The following is a 26,139-nucleotide window of genomic DNA, read 5'->3' as shown; positions in this document are numbered from 1 at the left end:
TTTACTTTATCACTTTCACATTTTTAGCTGTCTGAATAAGAATGAGTAATGTGAAATCAAAAGTGACAGACCTCTGTGATCAGTCAAGACATCGTCCGCTTGCAAAAGAAGGGCTGCCTTTTAATTACCCCGCGTTGTTATTTTGTAGTACCTCATTCTAACAAATGCAACTCACTAATTTGCCCTTGTGGACTTTTCGACCTTGCCCGACTTATAGCCGATGCGATAGAGGCAAAGAGGGAAGTGGTCTAGGAGTAAGAGAAAATGGGTCATTTGAAACAGGTGTAATGAACTTTCCAACTGAGAAACTTGGAGGCCACGCTAACACCGTGAGCTCTTGCATGAATCCTAGTGTGAGGGCATATTTCCTCTTAATATGGAACTGTTACAACCATCCAAAAAGGGCTAAAAGATTAAGAATATAGCTTCCCATGTTTCAAATTGCATTGTCTTAAAGATGTAGAAAGTGGATAAGCATAAGGCATTGATTTTGGAGAAAAAGACAGCTTAAAGACCACAATTATACGCTATTTAGAATGGTCCCATTGCAAAAAGCAATTCCAAGAGGGAAAGATGCACACAAATTATTGCCTAAAACCTCAACCCTTTTAGTAAAAAAATATGGTTCTTAATAATTCAAGTAATATAATGGGAAACAGTGGCAGAAATCTACTAACCAAATGTTTTTCTTGAGTTGATGTGGCCGTACGGGATAAGTTGGCATTTAAATAATGATACTGTTGAGTAATCAAACTAATGGGGTCATGAATATGCCCGCCTACAACCCAAAGAACACAAGTGTTCAGTTTTAGTATCACCGATGATCAAAACCAATGCAGCTCAAAATTCATTAAAGTTCTGAGAGCAACTGATTGACTAGTTGTCAAGTATTGCCAACAGTGGGGTTGATATTAATCTTGACTACTTAGTCATTTTTCAGTGATAAAAAAAGCAGTGGTAGAGGCCGATATTGGTTAAACGGATCTAAATTAAAAGCATTTTCTCAGATATCGGACACATTCTTTACGAAATCAGAATATTAAGATCGTGTGAAAGAGCCGGATTCAAAAGTCGCATCAAAAGGAAGCACTTACATCAGTAGAGGTGAAGGAAAATCGTTCTATCTTTTTTTCCAGCTGAGTTTGGAAGTCGATGGTATACTGCATCGGTGAGTACGTCACGTTGATAACCTGATCGAACCACCACCGGCAAAACACACTGCCATTCGGCGAGCGCGTTAGCAAAAAATCACCGTAGATCTTTCCAAAAAAAAGTAATTATGAAACATTCTGCAAAGATAAACCTCTTTGAAGCCGATTTAGCAGATTTTGGTTCGATGCAAAATAAATTAGGTGGAAAGTCTTCCTTTAGAAGCAAAATTAACGCTATATTGACGCTGCCTGTTAAGCCCAGTCAGTTGTAGTATTCTTTGAGAAAAGGATATTCATGATAACTTATGGTTTTCTTTTAAATTTTATTAATTGCTTTTTAATGTGTCAATATGCGACCCCTTTCGGCTCCTATGCCGACGATACCACTTGTCTCCCTCTACTTCCGTACGTTGCTAACAAGACCAATTCTAGGTTTGCATCCACTATTACACCTTCAGAGTTAATATGGGTGGTCACCACAGCGTAATCCATTGTCTTGTGAATACCAAGGGTGATTATGCAAGAGTGTCAATGTCATTGCTCAACAAGCTTAGCAGCACTTTGTGCCCAAAAAATGACTTGTTTTTCACCTTGGAAATTTGCTTCAAATTACATGATATTGATGAGGTAATGATTCCGTCTAATCACATTGCTACTTTGAGATTAAGACGTCCACATTAATGAGTTTGGTCGGAATAAACATTCTCAAGTCAACTACCGGTAGTTACACTCTTCAATACTGCATTACCATTTATATTCTTAAGACAAGATCTACATTCAAAGGGATCGCTGATCTTTGACACATTCGTAATCCAGTAAAGAACTATCCCTAGTGGCGGCTTTAAATAATTGTAATGAAATTTTTATAAAAAAGCACCCAATTATATAACATTCCCTACTGTTCTGGATACACCTGTTAAGAGCCAAAAGTTCAAAGCCTCAAAACATCATATTTAGATCCCAACTCAAGATAATGCTCTCTGTTCTCCCAGAAAATGACAGGAGATTAGCGCTATCACTCTCCTATTCATAATACAAAGTGCCTTTTTTCGTGACTGACAGGAGGCCTAATTTGATATGAGTGGAATTTCGAGTTTTTTTAATTTATACTAGCATAACAACAAATGAAGGACTAAAAGAAATGAAGGAAGTCATTTTCAATTACAAATCTACCTCCATTGTAAGCATCTCGGAGTCCTTGATCCATGCAGGGTAGACGGAGAAGGTTTCGGGCGTGAATTGTCGACTAGCGATTGGGAGGAGATCAATGTCATTTCCCCTCTAAAACATAGAAGAAACAACTCAAATTATTTCGAGCACGAATGCGTACCAGTTCTGGCCTCAAGATTTGCACTGTTACTTTGGAACAATGAGTAAGCACTATAGGTTGAAAAATCCCTCCTCGATCAAAAGGTGTGTAAAATTTGCAGAAAAAATAAGAAATTATTTTACAGGACTGAAATTGCTCAAACGTATCAATAAATTTAAAACAGCGAAAATCTTAGTTTAAAAAATGAGAAGGTTAATTGGGACATCCAGTCACTGCCCTTGTTACGTATACCAACAACTTTTTGGTCCTCCAGCACACTTATGGCAAAGCGAAATCCAGACACGAATGGCCTACTTACACCCATTTGACATTTCTAATATATAATATATATGGCGGCCCCCATTACTGTTTCAAAGGTAATTACTGGCCAACGGGATGAATTGGTTACCAAGTCAATAGCGGTGCTTACAGCAAAATCCACACTCACAACAGCGGTGCTATCAAAAGCCACAGTAATCCCAACTTCTGCGTAATGGGGAGCAATGCATCGAAGCCTACATTGTACGAGTTCAAACTGTTTGCACTGCGCTTTCAAAAAAGGGTAGGCAATGGATAGGACCCAAGACTCCAAAATGCTGTGGTGTGAGAATTGGAGTTCAGCAAAGACAAGCTGTTGGGTGGCAATAAGACGGCAAATAGAGACAAAGACGAATCAAAGTCGGCGTCTACTACAAGCTACCATAGTTCGGGGATTTCATTAGGCGGACATTCCCAAACAAAGTGATAAGAGCGCCGAGTGTAAGCATTGTAGACCAATGTCCAGGTCTAAGCAATACTTGCCAAAATAATTATGATAATGTGAGTCAAAATAGGACTTGACGCACTAACTCCATCGCATCTACGGAACCCATAGCTACTAGTAAATTCACACTTCAGTAAAGGGAAGCTACAACATGATTTTCATCTATGTTTTGACCCAACATTACAGTGATAATTGATGCAGAAGAAAACTCAAAGAGCGAACCGAAAATAGCACCAAAAACAAGGCAAAAACTGTGTGCATAAATATTTAAATTTTCAGTTTTCTATAATCCGACCTCTGCTCATTTCACCTACACCACCAGTTTTTCTGTTTCTCTGTATAGAAGCGTAACAAATCGGCTTCCAAGCTCGCACGTCTTTAACGTCTACAGAGAAAAGTACAGCGGCTAGCATATAAGGCTACTTTAAACTATGCAAATAAATCTGGAATAAAACACAAAGTGCGATGACTTATCATATATATCAAAAACATCAGTGAAAACAGACAAATTTGTGCGTATCAGTAAACGAAAACAGAAAATTCCATTTTGGTATAAATGAGAAGAAATGATTTTAGTGTAGAACATCTCAACGTCTCACTCCAGCAAGCCATAGGAACCTACCAGCCATTCGAGGGAGTCAAGCAATTGTGTGATCTTCTGTGTGTAGTGCAGCCCCGTGTGACTTTTAGCGATAAGGCGGCGAACCTTGCGACAAATGAGATCAGGTGGGATGCGAGCCATCACCATGAAGGCGATGAGATTATGCATCACTTCAGCTAGAAGGGCATCCTCGCTCAACTCCAGATGCTTTCGAGCGACTGGGGTCAGGTGAGAGTAGTGTTCCAGCAGACCTTCGGGATTGAAGTTCATGCCTTAAAGAGGCAGAAATGGGACATCGTACAGAGAAGCACTTCCACCGACAAATGAATCCAGTGGTATATCCTTAACGAAGAGCTTTTGTGGGAATGCAAACACAAGCAACAAATGACAATTCCGTAAATCAGATTTCCATAAAGTCTGAAATTAAGGGAGAAAGAAGGAATGCATGAATTTGCAAAAATGGATTTTGATGATAGATAATCGCAGAGATGAAACAATGAATAAGGAAAACACCTTTTAAATGAGCGGCCTGCATTTGTAATGCACTCACTAGAACACCACATGGCAAATGACAGCTGACAATATGATTTGCATAGGGACCGTGATGGCTAGACGCATTTAGTTACGGTCCAATTTAAGTTCTCTTGTGTGTTAAAGGTTCACTACATAATTCGTTTGAATACTGTTGCAGTTAACAAAGTAGAGCAGTAACCATGGTGTCTTCATGGTCTTCTGGAATTCGGTCCTAACTATGGTGACACGGGCTCTGCCCCAAGCACTTAAAGTTACTAGTCTCCCACCCTGTTCATGAGCTGATAATAAGGTCTGATAAAAACTCCCATGTCCTAAATTCTCTAAGGACAACCTGCACACAGCATCACGTTGAATAAAGTGTATTGGTCAAAAATTTGACAAATCATGCATCTACTGAAATGAAAGACTGAATAATTATAGCGTGATGATCAATCGTAGCCAGTGTGAATATGCAGCAAAGTTTATCAAAGTAACTATTCTGATAACACTGAATCATCCAAACAAATTAACAATGCAATGAACAGCTGAGGGATGCCTTATGAATAAGCGAGTTTCTTGAGAGTCTGGAAGCTAGTCCTCATTTGGCGTAAATACATAAAAACAAACAGTATCAGTATACCAAAAACTTAGGTTAGAGTGAAATATTTGCAAGGAGCACAAGTATTCGGTTGCACGAATGAATGGATTAATCGAGGCAAAAAGCATTTGTTTATCCATTTACTGCGAATGGATTATAGGGTGTCAAAGTAATTAAATAACGAGTTTTTGGTTGGCTAGTCAATGGACGCTGCCTGGCCGATCATCACGTAGGACAACTCCCAGCTAAAAATCGTACAATCAGTGCTGCTAACCCTGTGGAAAATGAAAGTGGGAAAATCACATTCTTTTCCTACAAGCCACTGGAAATGCTCTTAGATGCGATTTTGTTTCAGAATTCACTGGAGTCATAGATACTTTTGGTCTCAAAAGCACGCTTTCATTTTGAACTAGAATTTAATAAATCTTTCAATTAAAATTGGACAAAAGATGGATCTCAAGCGGAGGTAAAAATAATCTTGGGTTATTTTTCGAAAACAGTACAAAAAGAGAGTGGGTAGATATTTTCTTAAAAAAGTGGCATGGAGGAGTAGATTATTTTATAACTCATGGTAATGCAGTCTCAAACAGCCCAAGACTGACCTAGCAAATCTCGCTCCTGGGCGACGGTGTCCAGGAATAGGTCTTCCCAAAACTGCATGTTAGTCCAAAGTTTCGAGTCCGTAGAATTGATCAGAGCCTCCTCGAAAAGGTATGTGTGACCGATTTTTGAACCCAGCTGCTCCGGTTTCAGATCCACTATCTCCTCTTTCTCCTTCCCTTTTTCCTTCTCGCTTTTTTCGTCCTTGCCATCGGAAACGGAGGCAGTACTGGTTGTTCGTGTTGTATTGTCGGACTTATGGTCAGCGAGACTGATCCGGAGAGCTGGAACAGAGATACATGGAGGTAGAGTCTTCACGGATGAAGACACTTGAAGGGCCATTTGGAAGAGGCGTCCATGTCGATATCTAGAATGAAAATGGATTCCGCAAATACACCGATAATTATGTGATCAAGAAGTGAGGGGAATATTCTTCAAAATGTTTTTGTTGACGTTTTATCGAAGCAGTAAGTTGTTCTTGGGGAACTTCCATATATATGCTGGCAACATGAAATCAAGACTACACAATACAACCAGCCGATTGGCGATCTATGAATTAGAGAAACAATAGTTTATTTAACTAGCCAAATTATTTCCATCAAGGATACGGTTGCAAGCCACGTCTTGAATGACTATTAAAATGCATGACTGATATGCAAGTAGCAAGCTTATGCACTGAGAAATTCTGTCAAGAGACTGACTGACTTTTGGTTATTGGAAAAATACAGGCAATCTTTTGTCCTAACACCCTACTTATTGCTGCATTCCAGTGGCAGTAAAAATACAAAACCGACCTGTCAGTGATTTGATCTGACTTTAAATAACTACCTGATTTTGCAAAATTCATTAGAAGTGATAAGTAGGTGGGAGGATTTTTCTGTTTTTATCAACCATTAAGCGGTGATGAAATTGGTTCATCATTTAAAGCCGGTTTTGTGTGAAGTCGGTTTAAGTTAAATTTCTTCATTGAATGGTGACAATCGGCAAATAAACATCACTACCTTAATAATATTAAGTTTTAAGCAGCACAATGAGTATTTTTAACTGACATTCAACTGCTCCACAAATCCAGTTAATGCTGCATCATTGTGTGTGTGTGGGGATTTGTGAAGATATTATGCATACAAATTTCAGAAATAAATCATAACTTATGTTCTCTTCAGGCGTCAAAACCTATTAAGGAATGCGTATCTATCAAAATGAGCAGGAATGGTGTGCCTTAGATAGCCCATAATGAATTGGATAGTATTAGGTGGCATGTCTGTACTCGCTTTAATCATAAATAAATACGTATTCGTACATTACATTCAAGCTTTCAATATTTCAATATCCTTAACATAGAATTTTTATAAATTCATAACATCAACCAAACTAAAAATAATCAAGCTCGTCTAGAATATTGACGGCTAAATTGGTACAATTTAATGATGTAACGCTACAATCCCTCAGCTCCTCCGCAACTTACTGACAAATCTTCCGTACTCGTATGGGATACTACAAATTAGGGGGGGGGGTGACTCCAGGGACTGCGTTATAATAAGCTCCAAAAAGCGCTTTAATCACGTCTGCGTTACTTTAGGTGGTAAGCGGCTATTCGCCTCATCCCCGAAGTCTTCATTAAGGATTATTTTTTTGCGGCAATTAGTAACTCAGGTAAGGTGCCACAGTTTTGTGGACTTCCAAAGTTAGTTAGTTAAAATAAATTTCCATTATGAAAGACATATGAACGATAAAATTTCGATGCGTATTCAAGTTAAACGGCGTTATAGTATTTTCCGTTCATGAAAACTTCATGCATTCTGGAAAATGTGGGATCACAGAAATGTCTCACTTTTTCAAAACTGCAACACGCCTTTTTTTCGAAAAAGTTACATAAATATCATGTTTTCTCATTTTTCGTGTGACAAAATAGCCAGTTTTGAGACCAATGCCACTCTTACACCTCTCTGGTATTGACACCTGGAGGAAATGTTCGATGATTATAGTGTAGTTCCCACTTCGAAACCTATGTAACAAAGACGTCAGTAAGAAGAAAAAGTGCTCAACGAACTGTTCAGTTAGCATCTAATGGACTTAACTTGCGTTTTCCATTGTTTAATAGATGACATTCTACCGATTTCATCTTTGTAAAAAGTGGACCATACGCCACATAATAGACCTCAGCTAGGATCAAGGTGGGTATGTGTAGCTGCAGCAAATGCATCCATCTCAAGCAATGAGTGACCATTGATTCTATTGTATAAACACCTGAACATATAGTCAGATGCCCTCGCAACCAATGAGCACACGAGCTTCCGCCTCGTGGCCATTACGGTGCAAAGTCGGCTCGTTTACATCACGAGTATTTCCCAAAAATCACCCCGCACACTGATTGAATAAATTCCTGAAAACATCCATTAAGGGGGCAAGAGATTCGACCACACTCAGTGCTTTTCCACCACAACTGATCTGACGAAGCAGTGAGGTTTGCGACTAAACAACTGAGATTGGCCAATGGACACAAGTCCCACCTCATATTGCACAAACAACAAAAGATAGCAATAGTTCATACCTATAGCCAAGAGAGACAGCGCTCTTGAAAGGGGACAAAAGCACCACGTCTTTAACCATGTCCATTGAAATGCCACTAGAATTGGTCAAATCGGTCCCCTCGTATTTATCATTTTGCGACTGTTTGACGACTGAAAGCGGTTGTGAGGGTGTGGGATTTTGCGGGTTGATTACATTGAAGGGTTTCCTCGAATCGGAGGTGGCTGAAGTGTAAAAAACGCAACTTTACACAGAGTTTGAACAGCGCAACCTTATGTAGGCAATTGGATCGCATAACAAGAGATGAGGCTAATCCTTTAAGTGAAATGGAACTGAAAGGTTGTTTTTTTGTAAAAAAAATGAAATTCGACTGAATAAATGTCTCCCAAGTTCACTGTTTAACACACATTTAAAAATTTATTTAACCAATTAAAACAATCAACTAAGTACTTTATATTCCCACCGATTAATTTGAATTTGATTAACATTGGATAGCCTGGTAACGAAAAAAAGTTTACCTGAATCTACTTTCAAGGGGTGTCACGGATGCTCCATTTCCACTGAATGCGCAAAAAAATGACACTAAATCGAATTGTTTCTTTTTTAAGTCCAACCGTTCTACATTTAACAGAGAGAATTAATCTTGTTGACGAGCTCTTTAAACGTCGTTGCAAAGCCATTTAACCTTTCACTTTTAAAAGAATTTTTTTCATCTGATAAAATAATGAGTCAGGAGTAAAAGCAACTGCTCCTAATAATCAAAGTTGAATTTAGCGTAGATTTTGATGTCAAGAAGAAGACACAATTTGTAATAGATTTGCCGAAGTTTAATTTTCACATCGGCCAATTTTAGTAGCTCACATCGGGTAAATTGAGCAATAAGTAGGGAATCGAGGATTGCAGTTGACATTTACTGTCACTGTAAAACAGTTACGACATCAAGGGTTTGGAGGGATGAGTCTTAGAATAGCGACAAGGAAAATTTGGCCGCACAGAGATGTCCTGATGAACAATCACTGCCCCATGTATATGCAGATAAGGTCGTGAGAGAGCATAAACTGAGGACAGACTGCTACTGTCAATTGATAGAGGAAATAAATTTTGTTGGTAAAGAGTAAGGGTTTGGAATTGTGCAGTTACTTTTTAAATGCACAGAGATTTGCTTAAGAAAGATAGTTTAAATCGTGTGGGAATTGGAGATATGTGAGACCGAGAAAAAAACCAAATAAGTCCGTACGGGATTTTATAGTACGAATTAGTTAAATGTAGGCAATTTTACGTGACAATTTGTTCGTTCAAATAATTATCCCTACGATCCCTTGGTGAGCCCAATTTTATAACATTCTGCATCTGGAAGCCAAGGAAAAGTCAATTCACCTACAATTTCGCTTTTGCCTCCCACACAAACTCCTGCCTTGATCTTGAATTTGCTTGTCTAGTGCCACCAAAAGTTGATGCCCATCATCTGGAGAAGCATCGTCAGACAGTATGAGGGACCCGGGTGGGGATGAGGTAGTTTCCTCTTCCCCTTCCCCTCCATCCCCTCTCAAGGGCAAGTTTTGTAGTGGTATCAAATGTGCACTACTGCGAAGTGTTGTCAGGTAAGACTGAGAACAGGATTTATTTCAACCCATTGGGTAGTCCTGGGTGTTTTTCAAGAATAAGTCTTGCTTGCACACCCTCGAGCTGCTCCGATACAGGTAAACAGATCTCGGACTTAATTGTTGTTTAGCCTTCAGTACGTGAAAAATTTAAGGCGAACAATTGCGTCCGAAGGTTACCCCGCACATGCACACACCCAGGGCAAGCATAGTCATCTGAAAATGAAGTGGTACGTAGCTTCGACCTGTGTAGTTGATGGTGAATGGACTACTTGGGAATGATCAGTGACATGTACGCTAGCTTGGCGCCGCAGCACAGTATCTATTCTTCATTACTAGTCAACCATTCTGTTGGCTAGTTATTGAGCAAATAACCCTTCTCCAAAGGCACGTTTTAACGCCATGCATGGAAGAAGTAAAGAACTACCAATTGATAAGCTTTTAAGTCTGATATATATTGCTAATTCATGACATGACATGTGATACCCACTCGCTTGGTAGCTTCTACCATTAAACACCAAACATTGCTGGGTGTTGTTCTTAGTCTCGACAGTCAATGACTGCAAGTAAATCTTCACTACCAAGAATAGAGGGTCTTTCTGGACGTGAAACATCTAGCTGCATGTGATTCATTGGCAGCAACAAGTTAATCATTTCAACCACTTCCGGACGGTGTGTTCTGCTACCACATACCAAACTTTGCAAGTGCTGCACTGGAAAACTGCAGTCTTGGAACTAGATTTAACCTAGTTTGTAGCACCGACAAGCTCCAATCACATCCATCACGTTCCACCGACATTTCATAATATGAAGATTTCGAGCAGTAGAAAGATTTTGCAGATCACAAGCATTGGTACTAGGCCGATCAACTCGATTGACGCGCATCAATTTGCGTTCTATTATGCGTGTGGACAAACAATCACGTATGTTTGACTAGTGGCCACAATTTATGACACATTACTGCAACTAGCTATACCGGAAATCACACCACCTTTTTTTGACCATCTGATATAAAAGTGGATCATGAATCTTTTCGACAAGTATGCAGTCTTCTATTAAAATCTAGTGATAAAGACAAATTCCCTTTCTCTCCAGCAACATTACAATTTCATCATTGCTATGTCTCATATGTTTCTTCTAATTTGTGACACATTATGTACTATGTGTATTTCGTGGTTTTTTCGCATTACCCCTTTGGGATGAGTTGCACCGTACTACACCTAGTCGGGTCGTATTTTTGCTTCTGTATATCATGATAGCTGCCCTTGCATTATAGAATCACAATTGTCGCCCCAAAATAAAGATACCTTCGGAACTTACGCCAAAATTGAGCCAAAAGGGAAGAAACAATGTTTTACAATATCCTGGGATAGTAACCTTTCCCATTCTTCGACGTGTGTTCAGCAATGAACAGATTTTTCCCCTTAAGAATCTTAAAAAGTTTAAAAATGGTTGGATTATTGTGATGGATGCATGGTGTTCTAGAAACTTAGCTGCGGTCACAACCACAAGGAATGAAGAAGAATGAAAACTAGTTTGCGGCAACAGTTTTCTAGAAGGCTGAATGTGTGCGTTTGATCTGCCCGTCCTCTGTTTCACGACAGCCCTCAGTTCATTCAGACGTGCATTGCTTGTGCATCTTAGCCTATAGGTCTTTGGTCTGGATACTTGATTCCTGACCTCAAATTCCACATTATACCAGTCAAATAATAGTGTGCAATAGAAGCGATCAGTATCGCCTGCAGAAAAAGGTGCAGGCATTAATTATATTTTGAACTTCTCGGAAGTCTAATTTCGAAAACTACCAGGAACAATCTATGGGGGAATTTTATCTTCGTACAAAACAACGTTTAGTCTCACACTCAAACGCCCTAGTTATAGTAGTTTTAACAGCGTCTGATTTCTACCATTTTTAACGGTTGAAATAAGGTATGGGGGAAGAAACCGCATACCGCCAGTTATATCAGAAAACTGAAAAGACGTCGGAATTACACTGCATAGGAAGCTAAATATAATGAGTTACTATGTAACTGATTCATTAAAGTGTCCGGGGACTTTTGAAACAACCCTCTCATTCTGAGCACAGATCATAGTCTTTTTTAAAAAGGATATTTTTTAACTATAGTGATGATCTGCTTAGTATATTGTAGATTTTGCTTCTTGGCCACTGTTTTACGACCTTTTGATGCCATAAACTCAGCCTTACAGTGAATTTAAGTAATGTCCAAGCAACTAGGTGCTTGAAAAGGTTTTCAAAACGAGGAATGTTATTGAACAAATCCAGACTGAACATTTTACATGTCGAAAACTACATTAGATGATGACAAGCTTCTTTTAAGGCGCTAAATTAACCGAAGGTCGGGAAATGCACAAGCAAACACCCTAAGTGTGAGTTATCCATGACTTCTCTACAGAGAAAGACAACAGCAGACATGACAGGACGATGACGACGATAACGTTGATGACAACAGAAACATTCCATCCGCGCTACATGCAAATTACGTCGTCTTCGTATCGATGAGTAGTGTGTAACACCAGGGCCCCATAGCTCCCGGCTGCTGCTGCTCACGCCCTGACATCGTTGCTGTCCGGCCCATCTCGTCGAGGTCATTTCACTTTCATCATCTAGGGTGTGGGGCGAGTGCAAGAAGGGGCGAGTCTTGCGGGTTCGTGATTGGGCGGGTTTATGTTGCACCTCTAGCACCCCTTGACTGGCCAATAGGCGCTGGGAGAGACGAATTGCCGTCTCTCGGGTAAGATAGGCCCTCAGATCCCCCCCCATCTCTTTGCTGTCCCCATTTTTTGAGAACTGGGTGGTCAAGCTGTTCCTGAAGGCATCGGCTAAGCGAATTTGTAGCTTCTGAGATAGCTCTACGAGGTCGGGCATATCACGGAGATAGTGAAAACTAAACTGGTTGGCGTCCTGATGATGTTGCTGCTGCGGCGCAGGGTTCGGTGGATTAGGTCGTAACTCCGTGAATGTAAAGACTACTTTGCAAGAAGGGAAGAGAGTATGTGCAAATACGCAATCTCACACCAGATACGGAAAGTGCGATTATTGTTTAGGAGTTCATAAAACCGGAATTAGCTATTCAAGCAAAGTTTACAAAACTTACAGCCTTTTTCCTGAACTTCGCTATCGGATTTGAGCTAAAGATAGAAAGAAAAATAATTTGAAATTGCCTGTCACTCTACATTTTTGTCAAATCTAATTTACGAAACCCAAAGATTCCCATATTGACATGGATATTCAGGAAAGCTAGCTTATGATCATCGTCTAAATGGCGGTTTTTATCATTTATCGTTGGAATCAGTTAGGGATTACTAATGTTAGGATTGGGTGCATCTGTTTGAATAAAATTGCCAAAGAGAGTTATTTTTTTCATTAGGCATTAAAATAAACAAGAAAAGTGATGCTCTCTATAATAAGGGTGTGAATTAAAAAAGATGTTATTTTCACAATCAAGGAACTCGTCTTGTGAACCATATATACAGTTTGTTCAATTTTAGCTAATTTTTATTCCGCATATCACACTTTTCGGTGGAGGACCTTTTGTAATGCGTTAACTGTTTGTTTAACCCTCGAGTGCGGTAACATACCACAGACAATCGGGGACAAATGCTTAAATTTGGCATGAATGAGAAATCGGTTTACTCGAAGCGAATATTCTAGTCGTATTGGATATACCAAAACCAAGTCAGAACGTAAGGATAGAAGCTCGGCGGTTGAATTTGCTATTCAAGGATGAGTGAGCACCATGAGATACCATTTCGAACACAGGCTTCACTTAATTCGTTGCATAAAAGGAACCCTTTCGTTGACCGCACGTGTTAGGATCAAGGGTCAGACGAAGCAAACGAAACGATACAAACCACAACCACACCAGTGGTGCAACTGTTAAATAAGAATCTAAAACAGCGGGTGTTCTAGGCACTCTCTTGATTACGATGTCAGAGGCAGAACCCACCCTCGGTGAGATGGGAACCTCAATCGACTGCCTCCGGGATGTGGGAACCGAGGCAGCGAGAGGTGTCTGCGAAACCTTGTGCGGCACCACCGGTGGCTGCGACGCTGCAGACCGCCGTTTCGGCAGTAGGTGGTGGTGAGTGTGAGCCATCTCCAACAAACAGAAGGCGCTGCAGACGCCGCCATGAGCTACACGTTCCCGTTCTGCCTGCGAAGTGAAGAGGTCGCGGAAAGCCTGCGCCAGTCCTACGGCGGACACCACGTCACCCCGCGAATCAATGAAGGTAGTGGTGAGTGGGCGACAGCTTTGTCGTATGCCCATACCAATTTGATTGAAAAGCCAGACGTACGCCTTGTATTGATCCCAGGAGTCGAGGAACTTAAAGGGGCGAAACGTTATTTACCCTTATCCTTGATTGAGCGAGTCCTTTAGGACTCCTAAGAATCATCCAACAGGGTCTGCTCATACCACCTCTACCGCCAGTTTCCCAGAACTTTTGCATGTTTCTAAGGTAAGTCCAGTAGAGTCTTTCATTTCACCTTTTGCTACACAAATAGTACAGGCTTTCGTCGAACGAAATGTTTGGTGAATAATACACACAATTACTTTTACGGTTTGTGAACCTTTGTTCCAGTAGGCCACTTTAATCATGAAAGTGAGTCATCCATGTGGCAGATCTTGCTGAGCCCAAAGTAAACCGAAAGCGCTTGCAGTGTAAATGGATACACTGGTCTCACGATAAACGGAAACTAGCGGTGAGGTCGTTATTTTAACAAATAGATAGGCTCAAAAGCTATCCAAATTAAGAATTAATGTCTGAAAAGAACCCGTTCCCTTTTTTCATCAACCTGACTGGAGGAATCATCAAAGGCGAGAAATTATAATATTTTGGAGGAATTCACAATGGAAGCGAGAAAACTATCAAATAAAAAAAATATTTTGCCGTTTGAACAAATCGGAAGCTGAATAACTGGATCGGCTCCGTAGGAGAAACTAAAGGATGCAATCCAATACTATTTAAATGCATGTGCTGGTTTGTAAATGGCATTTACACTGCATTTTGAGCTATTTTTGCAAGATTATGGATAAATTGTATCGGGTTTAATTACAACTTCCATTGTATAATTAATGCGATACGATAGCTATCTCAAATCACCAACAGACAAGACGTTTGGCTGGCAGCCAGCCATGGTGGATAATGTAGTTTAGATTATACAAAATTTCTGTCAAAACATTATTAAATTGCATGGAATAACTCGGCAAGGAAAAGGAGCCAGTCTGGCGGACTACTCCAAATGTATCAAAGGAGTTAAAGGGCATATCCAACCCTGTCACATGCGTAGAGCTAAACAACAATGATAGATTATCCCATTGTTAGATGGGATGAATAACAATCATTCGTTTTCGAAAATTGCAATTGGTTGGACGAAAAAAACCCATTAGTGGCTGCTTGATGGCTCAATGGCAAAATCTAATACTCCTCCAAGAGACTGACGAACTGACAGTGAAATAGTGGTACATTCATCGTATTTGGCAATAAATGATGGCTACACTCTCTCGCCATGGAAGAATGCCCGAATCTACCTCAAAAAGCTGCGCGAACCACCTTCTCCACTTCGTCGACTGCCTACAACCCATTCTTCATGTTTCATACACAAACTATCCTCAAAATGTCAAAACTTACTCCTTCATAGAGTAGATACACACCTTGATTGTTTGCATTGCCTGCTATGAAACGTAATTCAAATTCTTGATTCTTTTTGGAAATTGGTTAGAAGGAAGGATAGAAAGCTCACTTAATGGATTTAATTGACTCCTAATCTTGTCTTAGGAAAGTCTCAGGAATGCAATGAAAATTTAATGCTGATTTAAGAAATACTTAGAGACCTTGAAATGCATAATAATGAGAATGAATTTCACTGATTGGAAGAACGTTTGCCTCAAAATGAATGCAAAAGCTTCACTGATGTAACGCAATCAAGTAAGTCGGTATGGGTTTTAATAGTAATAATTAGTTAACTGCAAAAAAACCTTCCCAAAATGCTTCATTTGTTCAAATAATCACCATTACGATCTGTTGTCCAGCAGCCGTTCACAGTGAGACACCTCCTGGACAACCCCATTTTTATAGCACGTTTTGCCTCTGGAAACCAAAAGGTACCTTGATATCTCTTCCACTTCTGCTTCTCAATCGCCGTCCCTGTTTTGCGTGTAATTGTCTAATGCCACAAAAACAATATTCATCTCTTGGGGAAGTAGCATCATGCGATACGTAGAGCTGGAATGACGATGAAGCAGTATCTTCCTCCCCCCTCCCATTCCCAAGTCTTGATCTTGTCACGGATAGGTTTTGCTGAGGAATGAGACATTGTATTAGCTTGTAAAAATAACACTTTCAAGTGGCTGACCAGTTCCCACTGTTTTTGGAGAACTTTTTCTTGCACATACGCATTCTCGACCAAATCAAGAATGAAGGGTCTTCCCGAAAGTGATGCGCACCAAATGGTAAGAAATATTTTAAGGGTTATGCATCTTCTCCAAATCTGGCAAGAAGCGCGATTCTGCAAATTTGGTACCATGCTCAACTCGCCTCATAAAGGTAACAAACTTCAACTGTATCCAGCACATTTAACCTAGATTTCATGATAGGAAGTTTCCAAATAAGCGGAAACGTTATCAGAGCATATTGCAGAGTATCGTAGCGATAGAATGGAACATTTATCCTCACATTTTATAGTGCATGAAAACCAACTACCATACGGACTTTGTAAGTCCATCAAATTAAAAATAAGTCATTAAAATAGACTGTACCCAAACCACACCAACCTTTTTATTAGTTTAAGAGATATAAACACTAGGTAGGAGATTTAGGAAATGATTTGTCAAAAAAGCATTTTACATATATAAAAACCATTATGAAAAGTCATCATTTCAGTTGAAATGAGAATTACTCACCGATCCTAGTTTCAAATAAGGATTTTGGATTTTGACTAAGGGGAATACCATTCAGCTTTTAAGTTAAAGGACTGAAAATTCGAACAAGGCGGAGTAGCAAGTACAGCAACTAATATCATTAGGAGTATCATGTCCTTTTCTATGCATTAATAGATAAAAAGGACAAAAAAACCATTAAAATGTTTAAAGCGTGGAAGTTTTCGCAAATTTGACTACAAAACCGAATTAGGTTTAATTCTAGTGCCAGCTTTTAAGCAATTTTCTAGACTCTACATCAAAACCACATTTGTGATCAAACTGACACCTAAGTTAATCGCAAATAAATAGAATGATAAACTTCTTCAGAAAAATTTCGGCTATATATAGTCTCACTAGCAGCTCTCTTCCAATCAAGGTAGCTTTTATAGAAACAAAATTATCCTTGTAATTGAAAAGAATGCACCGAGATGAATGGAATGCTGATGTATGACCAAAAAAACGTATACAACAATTAGATGTTCATCTGACACCTGAGGGCATTGCAAAAGCGATGATCCGAAGTAGAGAAGTAATATAAGGCACATTTTGAGTAGGCAGTGGGCAATGCTATCTTCAAAAAGCCGAGAAACGAAAACACAAACCATATATCAGACATTAGAGCCGGACCAACAGTCTCCCTTTAAAAGGCATACTTAGGAAAAGGAATGTGTAAGAGTGTAGACAGCTTTCTAAAACAAACTAATCCACAAACAAAGATCTCGAGCTAACTCAGAGACTGAAAGCCTGTAAACATACACTATGGCTTTAAAATACGGTAAAAGAGGACAGTGCTCACCCCTTTAATTTGAGTTTGCAAACAGCAATAAAAGGATTTCCACAAAAGCGCTTCAATGGTGTACAAAAGTAGACAAAGGAGGTCCAAACTCTTTTGCGTCCAATTAGCAGTTTTTATTTTTCCCACTATAGTTCATAAAATAAATCGATTTTGACTAGTAAAAAATAGGTTCTATGGTAGGGATTTGAGGCGGAACTAACTTCTGCAGCTGAGTTTGTTAAGTCGACAAGCTCCATTCACATCCATCGCATTCAACCGACATTTCATGATGTGAAGGTTCCGAGGAATCGAAGGATTTCACAGACCACAATCAGGAGTACCAGACCGGTCAACGCAAATCGACTTGTGCTTTATGATGCATGTGGACAGACAATCGCATATATTTGACTGGCGACTACAATTTATGATACATCACTGCGGCGAGCTATGCCAAAAGACTGCACCAACATCCCGGTCACCTTATATTTCATCTTTCGCAAATTGTGCACAACAGTTAAGGAACTAGAGATGCTGTAAACCTCCAAAACCTTCGCCAGTCATCCAGCAAATTATGTAAAATGTCTTCTTATAACAGATTTAACATATACCACTTTTCTTGTATTCCTTTTGCTTCAGATATTCTCTATATCGCGGTACAGCGTGGAGAATATACTCTAATTCATATACAGACAAGAGTAACTATAGTTTCAGGAGGCTCGGTGAACAAGATGCTAACACGCACTCAATTTTATACTTCTAGATACTGAGAGGAGACTTATTAAAAGGCGATTTGGATCAGACTCTATATGCTACAACTGTGAGGATGGTCATTGAAGTGATGTGATTAAAAGCCATAAGGTGACCTGAATAATGGGAAGTTGGAAGAGTGTAGCATTATGTAATTGGGACTATATTTCAACACCGGATCTGATTCACTTAATTCATCACATCCTTCAAAACCTCACGATGACGACTACTGGATATCATATGATGCTTTTACGACCTCTTTATTTGCACTTCCTCATCGTTCATTCAATGGCTATCTGGTTCCTTTGTTTTTCATTGTTTTTTGACGATTTCAGTTCTTATCCACATATTTAAGCGCTTAGATACAAGTCAATACGACAGCAGGGCGTCCATTCTATCAAGCAATCATCTTTGTCAAGTTTTCGCTAAATTTATGCAAATGTTCTTTTCAATCTTTGTCTTATTTGTTTAACCTTTGAATGCGAAAATATAAATCAATGGAAGAAACACTTGAATTTATAGTTATCAGACTGAAAAGGTCCTTGCTTACCACATCAGCAATATGGCTCTGCCCTTTGGGAACAGGATGGCCCACGTTCATGTTAGCGAGAGCCAAAGCCGAATTACGATACATCTCCTCCTCCATCAGCTTTTGTAGACGTCTTCGAGAAAATATTCCAGGTTGATTTCCCTTTTTAATCGTTGCGATGCACTCACTTATGAATCGCCAATTCTCCGATCTGAAACAGGACAGGACGGGACAAGTAGGATATTTCATTCGTGGTCTGGCCTTATCAAAAGGCATTTAGTGCAAGAAAGAAATGGTTTCCGCATTTTAAGTACTTTAATATCTAGACGGGTGCATAAAAGAAATTTTATTAAAAACGGGTGATAGCTTTGGTCATATAAAAAAGAAAATTACTTTCCAGCTGTCAAACATCAATGCATTCTTCCTCCCAACAAAATTGGATCATTCAGCAAATGAGTGCCCCCTAGTTTCAAACACATGCATCATTTAGACCTCGAGAGAAAGGTGTACATTAGGGAAAGTAGAATGGAATTCGCCATTAACAGGGTTTTTTGGCATTTAGCAAAATTGCTCGCAAATCGCCTTAGCATTACGGAGAGAATGAAGTGATAAATTATTACAGAGTAAATGACCTATAGTAGCAAATAGAATCGTATATTTGTTTTACTTTTTCACATCCTGCACCACAACAGTAAGAATAATAAATCGTGTATTCATGTGTTGATGACCATCAGAAAACAGGTAAAAGTGTAAGAACCCAACAAAACATGTAGTCCCCTGATTAAGACAATCATATGACAGAATCGGCTCATCCCACTTCCTGAATTTATCAAAATTTTTTTTCAAAACAACCTAGTCCCACCAAATCGTCCTGCTGTGAAAGAACATTTTTACTATCTCATTGCTTATTCAACTCTTGGATGTCTAATTATCTTCAACTTGACACATCCAGGTCTTGTATTGTGCCTAATCCAAAGTAATTTGCATTCGATTATTTAACGCCAACCAAACATTTTTATGGCAGTTTTTTAATCACTTCCAGGGTATTTACTACGAAAAAAACACTATTTACGTCTATCAGGTCGACACAGAGACGGGGAAGGGACTATGTGAATAACGAACACAGATATGGCTTACATCTCCAATTCCATACGCTGTTTCTCAATGTCAGGATCAGAGGCGTCGTCGGCTGACTTCCCAACTAAAAATAGATGTAGTAATTTTAATATACGTGTCAAAAATGAAAGCTCGCAGAACGGTTATTCAGATAAGGCGTGCTAGTACTCCACAACCAAAGTAGATGGAGGATTTAAGCAAGTAAATCAATCTTGAGTCTGCATGACCCACTGGTCATTTGGTAAAGAAGCGTTTACAAAACGTGGGGAACTTCTGTTTGAGTCAAATGTGATTCCTCAAATGACACAGCATTTAATGTAGCCTTGGTTAGGAAAAATAACTATTCTAATTTTTTTCTATATACAAGGAAAATAAATGGGTCTATGGGCCTTTTAATAATGAAAATGAAATACATTAAGAAGGGCTATTAAAATATACCACTATCATAAATGTTTCCTTTCTACTGAGGCACAGGCTTGCCAATTCCCCCTTTATGCGAGCAGGCAACCTAACTTCAGCTACCTCAACTTCTGTCTCACCTTCATTTCCCAACTCCATTCCATTCCGCATTTGATCATGTAATTGCCTACATAATGCCCAGAAAATGCGAAATTTGGCACTGAATGTTGGAGGCCAGAATGAGGCATTATCACTCCTTTCCAACCCAAGTTTGAAGTGAGATCTTATGGGTATGCTTTGCGGTTGTATTAGATATGCGGTCTTCGTAGTGCAGTCTCGTAAGAATAAGAATAGCCTTTTCTTTCAAATCATCAACTAGTCTTGGTTATTCCACGAATTGTATTAATTTACTCCGATTCAAGCGAATGGATTCCAGCCATAACTTCTTTTTGTCCTTCAACAGGTGAACAATTCATGGTAAAAAATTGCGCCCACGGTCCATCACATACATAAGTGCATAAAAAACAAGCAGTCTTCTAATGATGTGGAGGTTGTGAGTAGATTATTTGAGAATAACCACTAATGGTTACTATTTTTTATCAAAAATCGGTCGGTGGTTAAAAACAATCCAAGTGATGGCCATTCAAGCTTGTTTTTTGCTATCTGCTAATGCAGATTTACATTCCTAGTTGATGCAGGTGTCAACAAATCATTCCATTACTCACACAAAGCACTACTAGGTGTTTTTCTTGGCACGATAATCCTGACCTTTTCAACCAATAGGGGCATACAAATTGTCATTGCCAAGAACCATTTCTGAGTAGTACGTCCTACTACCAAATACTACATCTTCTACAAACACCGTACCACAAATCCGACGAGATGCATGCCTCTGCAACTTCGTAATTCAACTCGTAAAGCCGACAAGCTCCATTTACATTCTGCACGTTCAACCGACACTTCATATATTAAGATAAAGAATACCATGCAGATAGACCTACACATTTATAATATTTGCTAATGCATGAAGATAATTAATCGCATACACTTTGCACGTGCTGACAATTCACTCTCATTCATTGTAGCTAGCCCTACCATAAACAGCACGGGTAGATTATTTTAATTTATGATGGAAAGAAAAGAACTCTATCGATGATCAAATGTCATCTGAGAACCTGAGCTCCTCCAGCACCTGCCGACAAATAGGATTTGTGGTTAATGACTGAGAGCCATATTATGTCGCCCCACTTTTCCAACACGAATTTACCAACAATGCGGGCGTCAGTATTCAGACATTTGAGGTGACTTTAAGGTTCTACAATAAAAGGATCTTTCAAGAAATGACTTTTGTATTTTGGTAAGAAACTATCCCTTCGCATTTGACCCCTACAAATTTTGAATGAATAATTGGGAAGTTCCACGTTCATAGCTCCAAATAGTCAAAATCCCTTAATCGCTAGGCTTGGGGCAATGAACAGGTAAGCCCATGGTATCAAAGACACATTGACGTCTGGCACTGAGGGTGTCACGAACGATGCGAATAAAGCCGATTTGGGAGTAGCTGGTGCAGCCTGTATCGCTTGGATCAAGGAGTATCAAGAATAATTCTAGCTCACCCCTATATTACACGAGTTACTTTAATACTCAAAATTTGTTTAAAAGTCGTTTCTTTTAACCTTATGACTTTACATAATATACATGGAGTGAAATTTATCACAAGACTGGGCTTCCATCATCTCTAAGTTAGAACATTTTGACTATGATCTAGCGATGATTCATCGCTGCCTGGCCATCTAAATCATTTTCGCAATCGTATTCTCAATTGACTCCTTTGATCACAGCTATGCTGCATCACGATTGTGGATACCTTTTAATCACCGTAATTGCTCTTTGAGCCCTTTCAGACTTCAAATATGCAGAACAGAGCTTAAGTAACCCATGATGAAATTTACTTGAAAGAAATGGGCCTGAATATCGAGTGATTTGAGGAGTTTTTTGTCTAGACAGTGTGTATATACCTCAAGCTATCAAATTCTCGCTACTGCCGTATTATACTAAAATCAAGCAAGCAGACAGATGAAAAAGGCAGTTTGGTTAAGGCAGACACAGGGAGGCATACCATCCTGATAATCCCTGATTCACCCACACCCACCCCTGTATGACTTCAGTTTTCATTGCTAAGCTGCAAAAACTTTTCTCCTCTATAATTCAATCGCTTTGCCCTTAGGTTACTTCTATGATTAGCACTAACCAGTCAGAATGCCTTGGTTGGTCCAAACACGAGTGCAATGGATAGACATCTTTCGCGATTTTTCGACCAAGGAAAAAAATGAATTCTGACTATGAGAGCCGATTTAGTGGTAGAGTAGGCTTAGTGATACTGATATGATGCAGTATATGAAAGGTAAATAAAAAAATGGGGGAATTCAAATTGCCATAAGTTAAGGTGATCCTACAATGTAGATGCAAAACCAGTTGTTCCACGGACCGTGAACATGTGTCAAGTTTTTCAATAAAAGAGATGGACAAATAAAAGTGAAGTAAAATAAATTTGCAAATTTTGGAGTTTGCAATAATAACAGATAGAGTTGGTCTCACCATAGACGCCTGACATTTTCTTAGAAACCGCCTTATTACAAGTAAGCATTGAGATACTTTTCTGCATATGGTTAAGAATGAAAAACTTAATAAGCCCCTACCAGCGTTTGAAAAATTGAGGAGATAAGTTTATCAAAGTGGCAGATGGGCATCGTTAGGATCTACGTAAATGAGATTCCACGCAAGGGAACGGCCGCTAACTCACATGTTAACATGAACGTTAAATTCATCCGTAAGACCATGGCTGATAGTAACACTACATTCTTTAAGATAGCACACATGGTTAGCATATCTCAATGCTCGACGCAAGACACACACAGGAGGAATTAGAGGTAGGTATTGCAGCAGGTGGTCACTTACCATCGGCAAACCAACTGTCGAGAATCGCACTCAGAGTGGATCTGGAGCTGCGGCGCTGCGAGGAGTGGCCTATTGGACTCTGAAACAAGAATAGAGGAACTGCACACACCGTCTCCCTCTACTTCCTGTTCTAGTAGACTGATTAGATTTGACAGTTAGTAGAATTAGAGACCGAATTGACTCCTTTCTTGCCCTCCACTATCCAGTTTTGGTATATTTTATGTTAAAAATTTTCGCCCACAAACTTTTCCATTTTATCCAAACACCAGTAAATGCTGAGCGCACCGCCTCGGGCAATCATATTTACAACATGGTATAAATATCTTTGTCAACAAATGTCAAAAACACTGCCACTCAAGTAAAGAATACGAATGAATGTTCACTGAGTCATGAGTGAATTCTTAGAAATGGAGATAATGAATAGGTTCAAGACAACCCAGTAAAGCATATTAAGAACGGAAATGAGTCCTGGCATTCCGCTTATGATGATGAATGTACAAAATGCGTTATTATTCTCATTCGTAGTAAAAAACAATCCACATAATAGAGCCAAAACACACACATATAAACGTCTTCATTCCACATAAAAATGCACGAAAATGTTATTTGCAAATATGTCTTAATAAAACTTGAATAAGTAGATCCGTATTCCTAGGTGAAAATAGGATAACAAAAAAAACAGGCGATGTGGAATAATGCTTTTGACACCTTAGTAAGAGTACTCATACAAGGTAAGGTTTGCCACGAGGATCTTCTATCTATTTCTTGATTTAGTCTTGTTATCCAGCCCTTGCATAATTTGACCATAGATGCACTCATTAAGTTATACAACATATACCGTCTCGATACAGACCCAACATCCGTGAGCTTCGTCTGGAATATGAAGGTTGCCCCTGATACTTTAAAGCAGACTTTTGTGTGAATAAATCGATTGGTTTAGATGTATTCCCAGCAGAAGGATGCTGAAACCACAACGATCCTTGCACCGCGGCAAGCAACAAAAGGTACCAGTTCAAATCGTTTCCAAGGGGATATACTTACAACATTTCTGTTTAAACGATAAACGATTGCTAAGGTCTGAGGAAATGAAACTTCCTTTTCATAAAAATGTAAAACATTGTCTAGTCTTAAGTGATATTTAGAGCGAGTAGCAAATGAAGTACAACAGGCGGGCCCATCGAATCTCACTCGATGGAGAACCACCATGGAATTAACAAATCATTTCGCTGTTATCAAAAGTTATCATAAGGTCTCAATCCTCACATCATACCTGATTTTGACTATGTTGACAACAAATGCATACAAGGCTATATATCAGATTGCCATCATTATAATTTGTCCCCTGATGGACCTATTGAGCCATTCTATATGCTTATTATAGAGCTTACTGAAAACTCGTAAGTTTTACAATGTATTCAGAGGATCTAAAAATAGGGTAGCCCTCTCTGGATGGCATACAGAGTTCAAAATAAGGCAACTGCTGACTTACCGAAGGTCTGAGAGACAAGATGGGACTACCCATATCTGATATCCGGTGTGTAAACAGACCGGAGCTGGAGGCTTGCAGAAGCTCGGGAGAGTCGAAGGCTTGCGATAGAGGTTCACCACTGTTGGTGGAGTTCATTGATACTAGTCGCTGAGTGGCCTCTTTCAAAAGGTGCCTACACACCAGCATAGCTCTTAAGCGCCAGTGGACTTGGTTTACTTTTTGTGATTAAAATTTGTCGGAAATAGCGTTTAATTAAATGAGTCAAATCGGTTTGACGAGGATCCAAAATGAAATTAATGTGTCAAGAAGAAAGGTTTTGGGGCTGTATTCAAAATTAGGAGGTGACTTATCTTCAACACGATGTAAGGTTTTACTGAAGATTGCCTATCAATAAAAACTCTGTTAATTTTGTGCCATACGGTAAAGCTATTTGTTTTGAATGTATTGATGATTGCGCAAAATCTTCCATTCTACCGCTACCTGACTAAATAATAAGGCAAAATATCAGAGGATAAGTATCTCTCCAATTGGCCCAATCGAAGTAGACTCATGACAAAAGGACTACCAAAATTGAGTCACTTTGGGCAGCTACCATGGTCGCTTAAGTCGGCTATTTCTACTTAATCCCAATAAATGAAGCAATAATAAATTTGAACAACCAAAAGTCATTCCTGTGATGAAAAGGTCATTATACGGCCAAAGCAGAAGAGGGACCATGGAAGTACTAAGGATGACACCCAAAACAAGGAAAACGACATATAGTTAATGGAGTTTAGTTTAGTTGTTTAATTAGTCTCCCGTAATTTGAGAGAGGTAGTCTCTTCGTTACTCCTGTACTCTTGTTTTCGGGGTTGTTTAAAGTGATGTTATTCTAGACAAAATTTAACCCATCTACTCCTTCGAAATTCATGACCGATTGAGTAAATTACGTGGCGTGAAGCAAATGGACAAAGCTCATATACCTCGTTCACGAAAATTTAATGAAGTGTGTATCACAGGAGGGAAAAAGAACGTACCCACTGAGTAGTGAATCCTAGAAATAAAAACGAACGGAAAATCAGTCATGGATAAATACCGTGATAGGCCATTTAGCACAATACAAAACATGGTTATTGTAGTATGATAGAAAAAAAAGATAATTTTCAATGCAGAATGAATTGACTCTATGCACTGGAGGGGCCCAAGTTTTGTATTCAGGTCAGATGCACTTCCTCTGTGCATGTTTCATCCACCTGAGCACTCGGTAGATTTAATGAGTGAGCTCCAATTAATTTATGACATTTTAGTGCAAACAGGGTAAATTTCTCCACCATATCGAGCTATATGCTTGCGAATAAACCTTTGCAACCGGAAAGGATGCATTCGGACGAAATTTGCCATATTTAATAACACGGCTGAAGCTTGTACGATTTATTAAGCACATATGGTATGGCAGATGTGAAGGCTATAAAGTAGAAACAAATTAATCACGCTAAGTAGCTAATGTATATAAAACTAAAAAAACATCCTACAATCTTACT

At 39.2% G+C, this 26,139-nt stretch overlaps 1 protein-coding gene across 1 annotated transcript; it reads right to left on the bottom strand. All coding sequences in view use genetic code 11, as the record gives it.

Moving 5' to 3' along the window:
* Nucleotides 1-152: 152 nt before the first annotated feature.
* EGR_03427 (MAP kinase-activating death domain protein) lies at nt 153-24,754 on the bottom strand (the record flags this gene model as incomplete). Its single annotated transcript, XM_024492676.1, has 14 exons — nt 153-248; nt 1,095-1,259; nt 2,325-2,432; nt 2,891-3,091; nt 3,846-4,096; nt 5,538-5,902; nt 8,087-8,288; nt 12,078-12,656; nt 12,782-12,815; nt 13,634-14,011; nt 18,679-18,868; nt 19,795-19,858; nt 23,131-23,209; nt 24,620-24,754. The coding sequence occupies 14 exons, from the start codon at nt 24,752-24,754 to the stop codon at nt 153-155; spliced, it is 2,847 nt and encodes a 948-aa protein (XP_024352809.1).
* Nucleotides 24,755-26,139: the final 1,385 nt, after the last annotated feature.

The sequence above is a fragment of the Echinococcus granulosus genome (genome assembly GCF_000524195.1).
Source record: "Echinococcus granulosus chromosome Unknown EG_S00018, whole genome shotgun sequence".
Taxonomy (NCBI): Eukaryota; Metazoa; Platyhelminthes; class Cestoda; order Cyclophyllidea; family Taeniidae; genus Echinococcus; species Echinococcus granulosus.
Note: the sequence above shows the minus strand (reverse complement) of the source record. Positions and strands in the feature narration are given on the sequence as shown.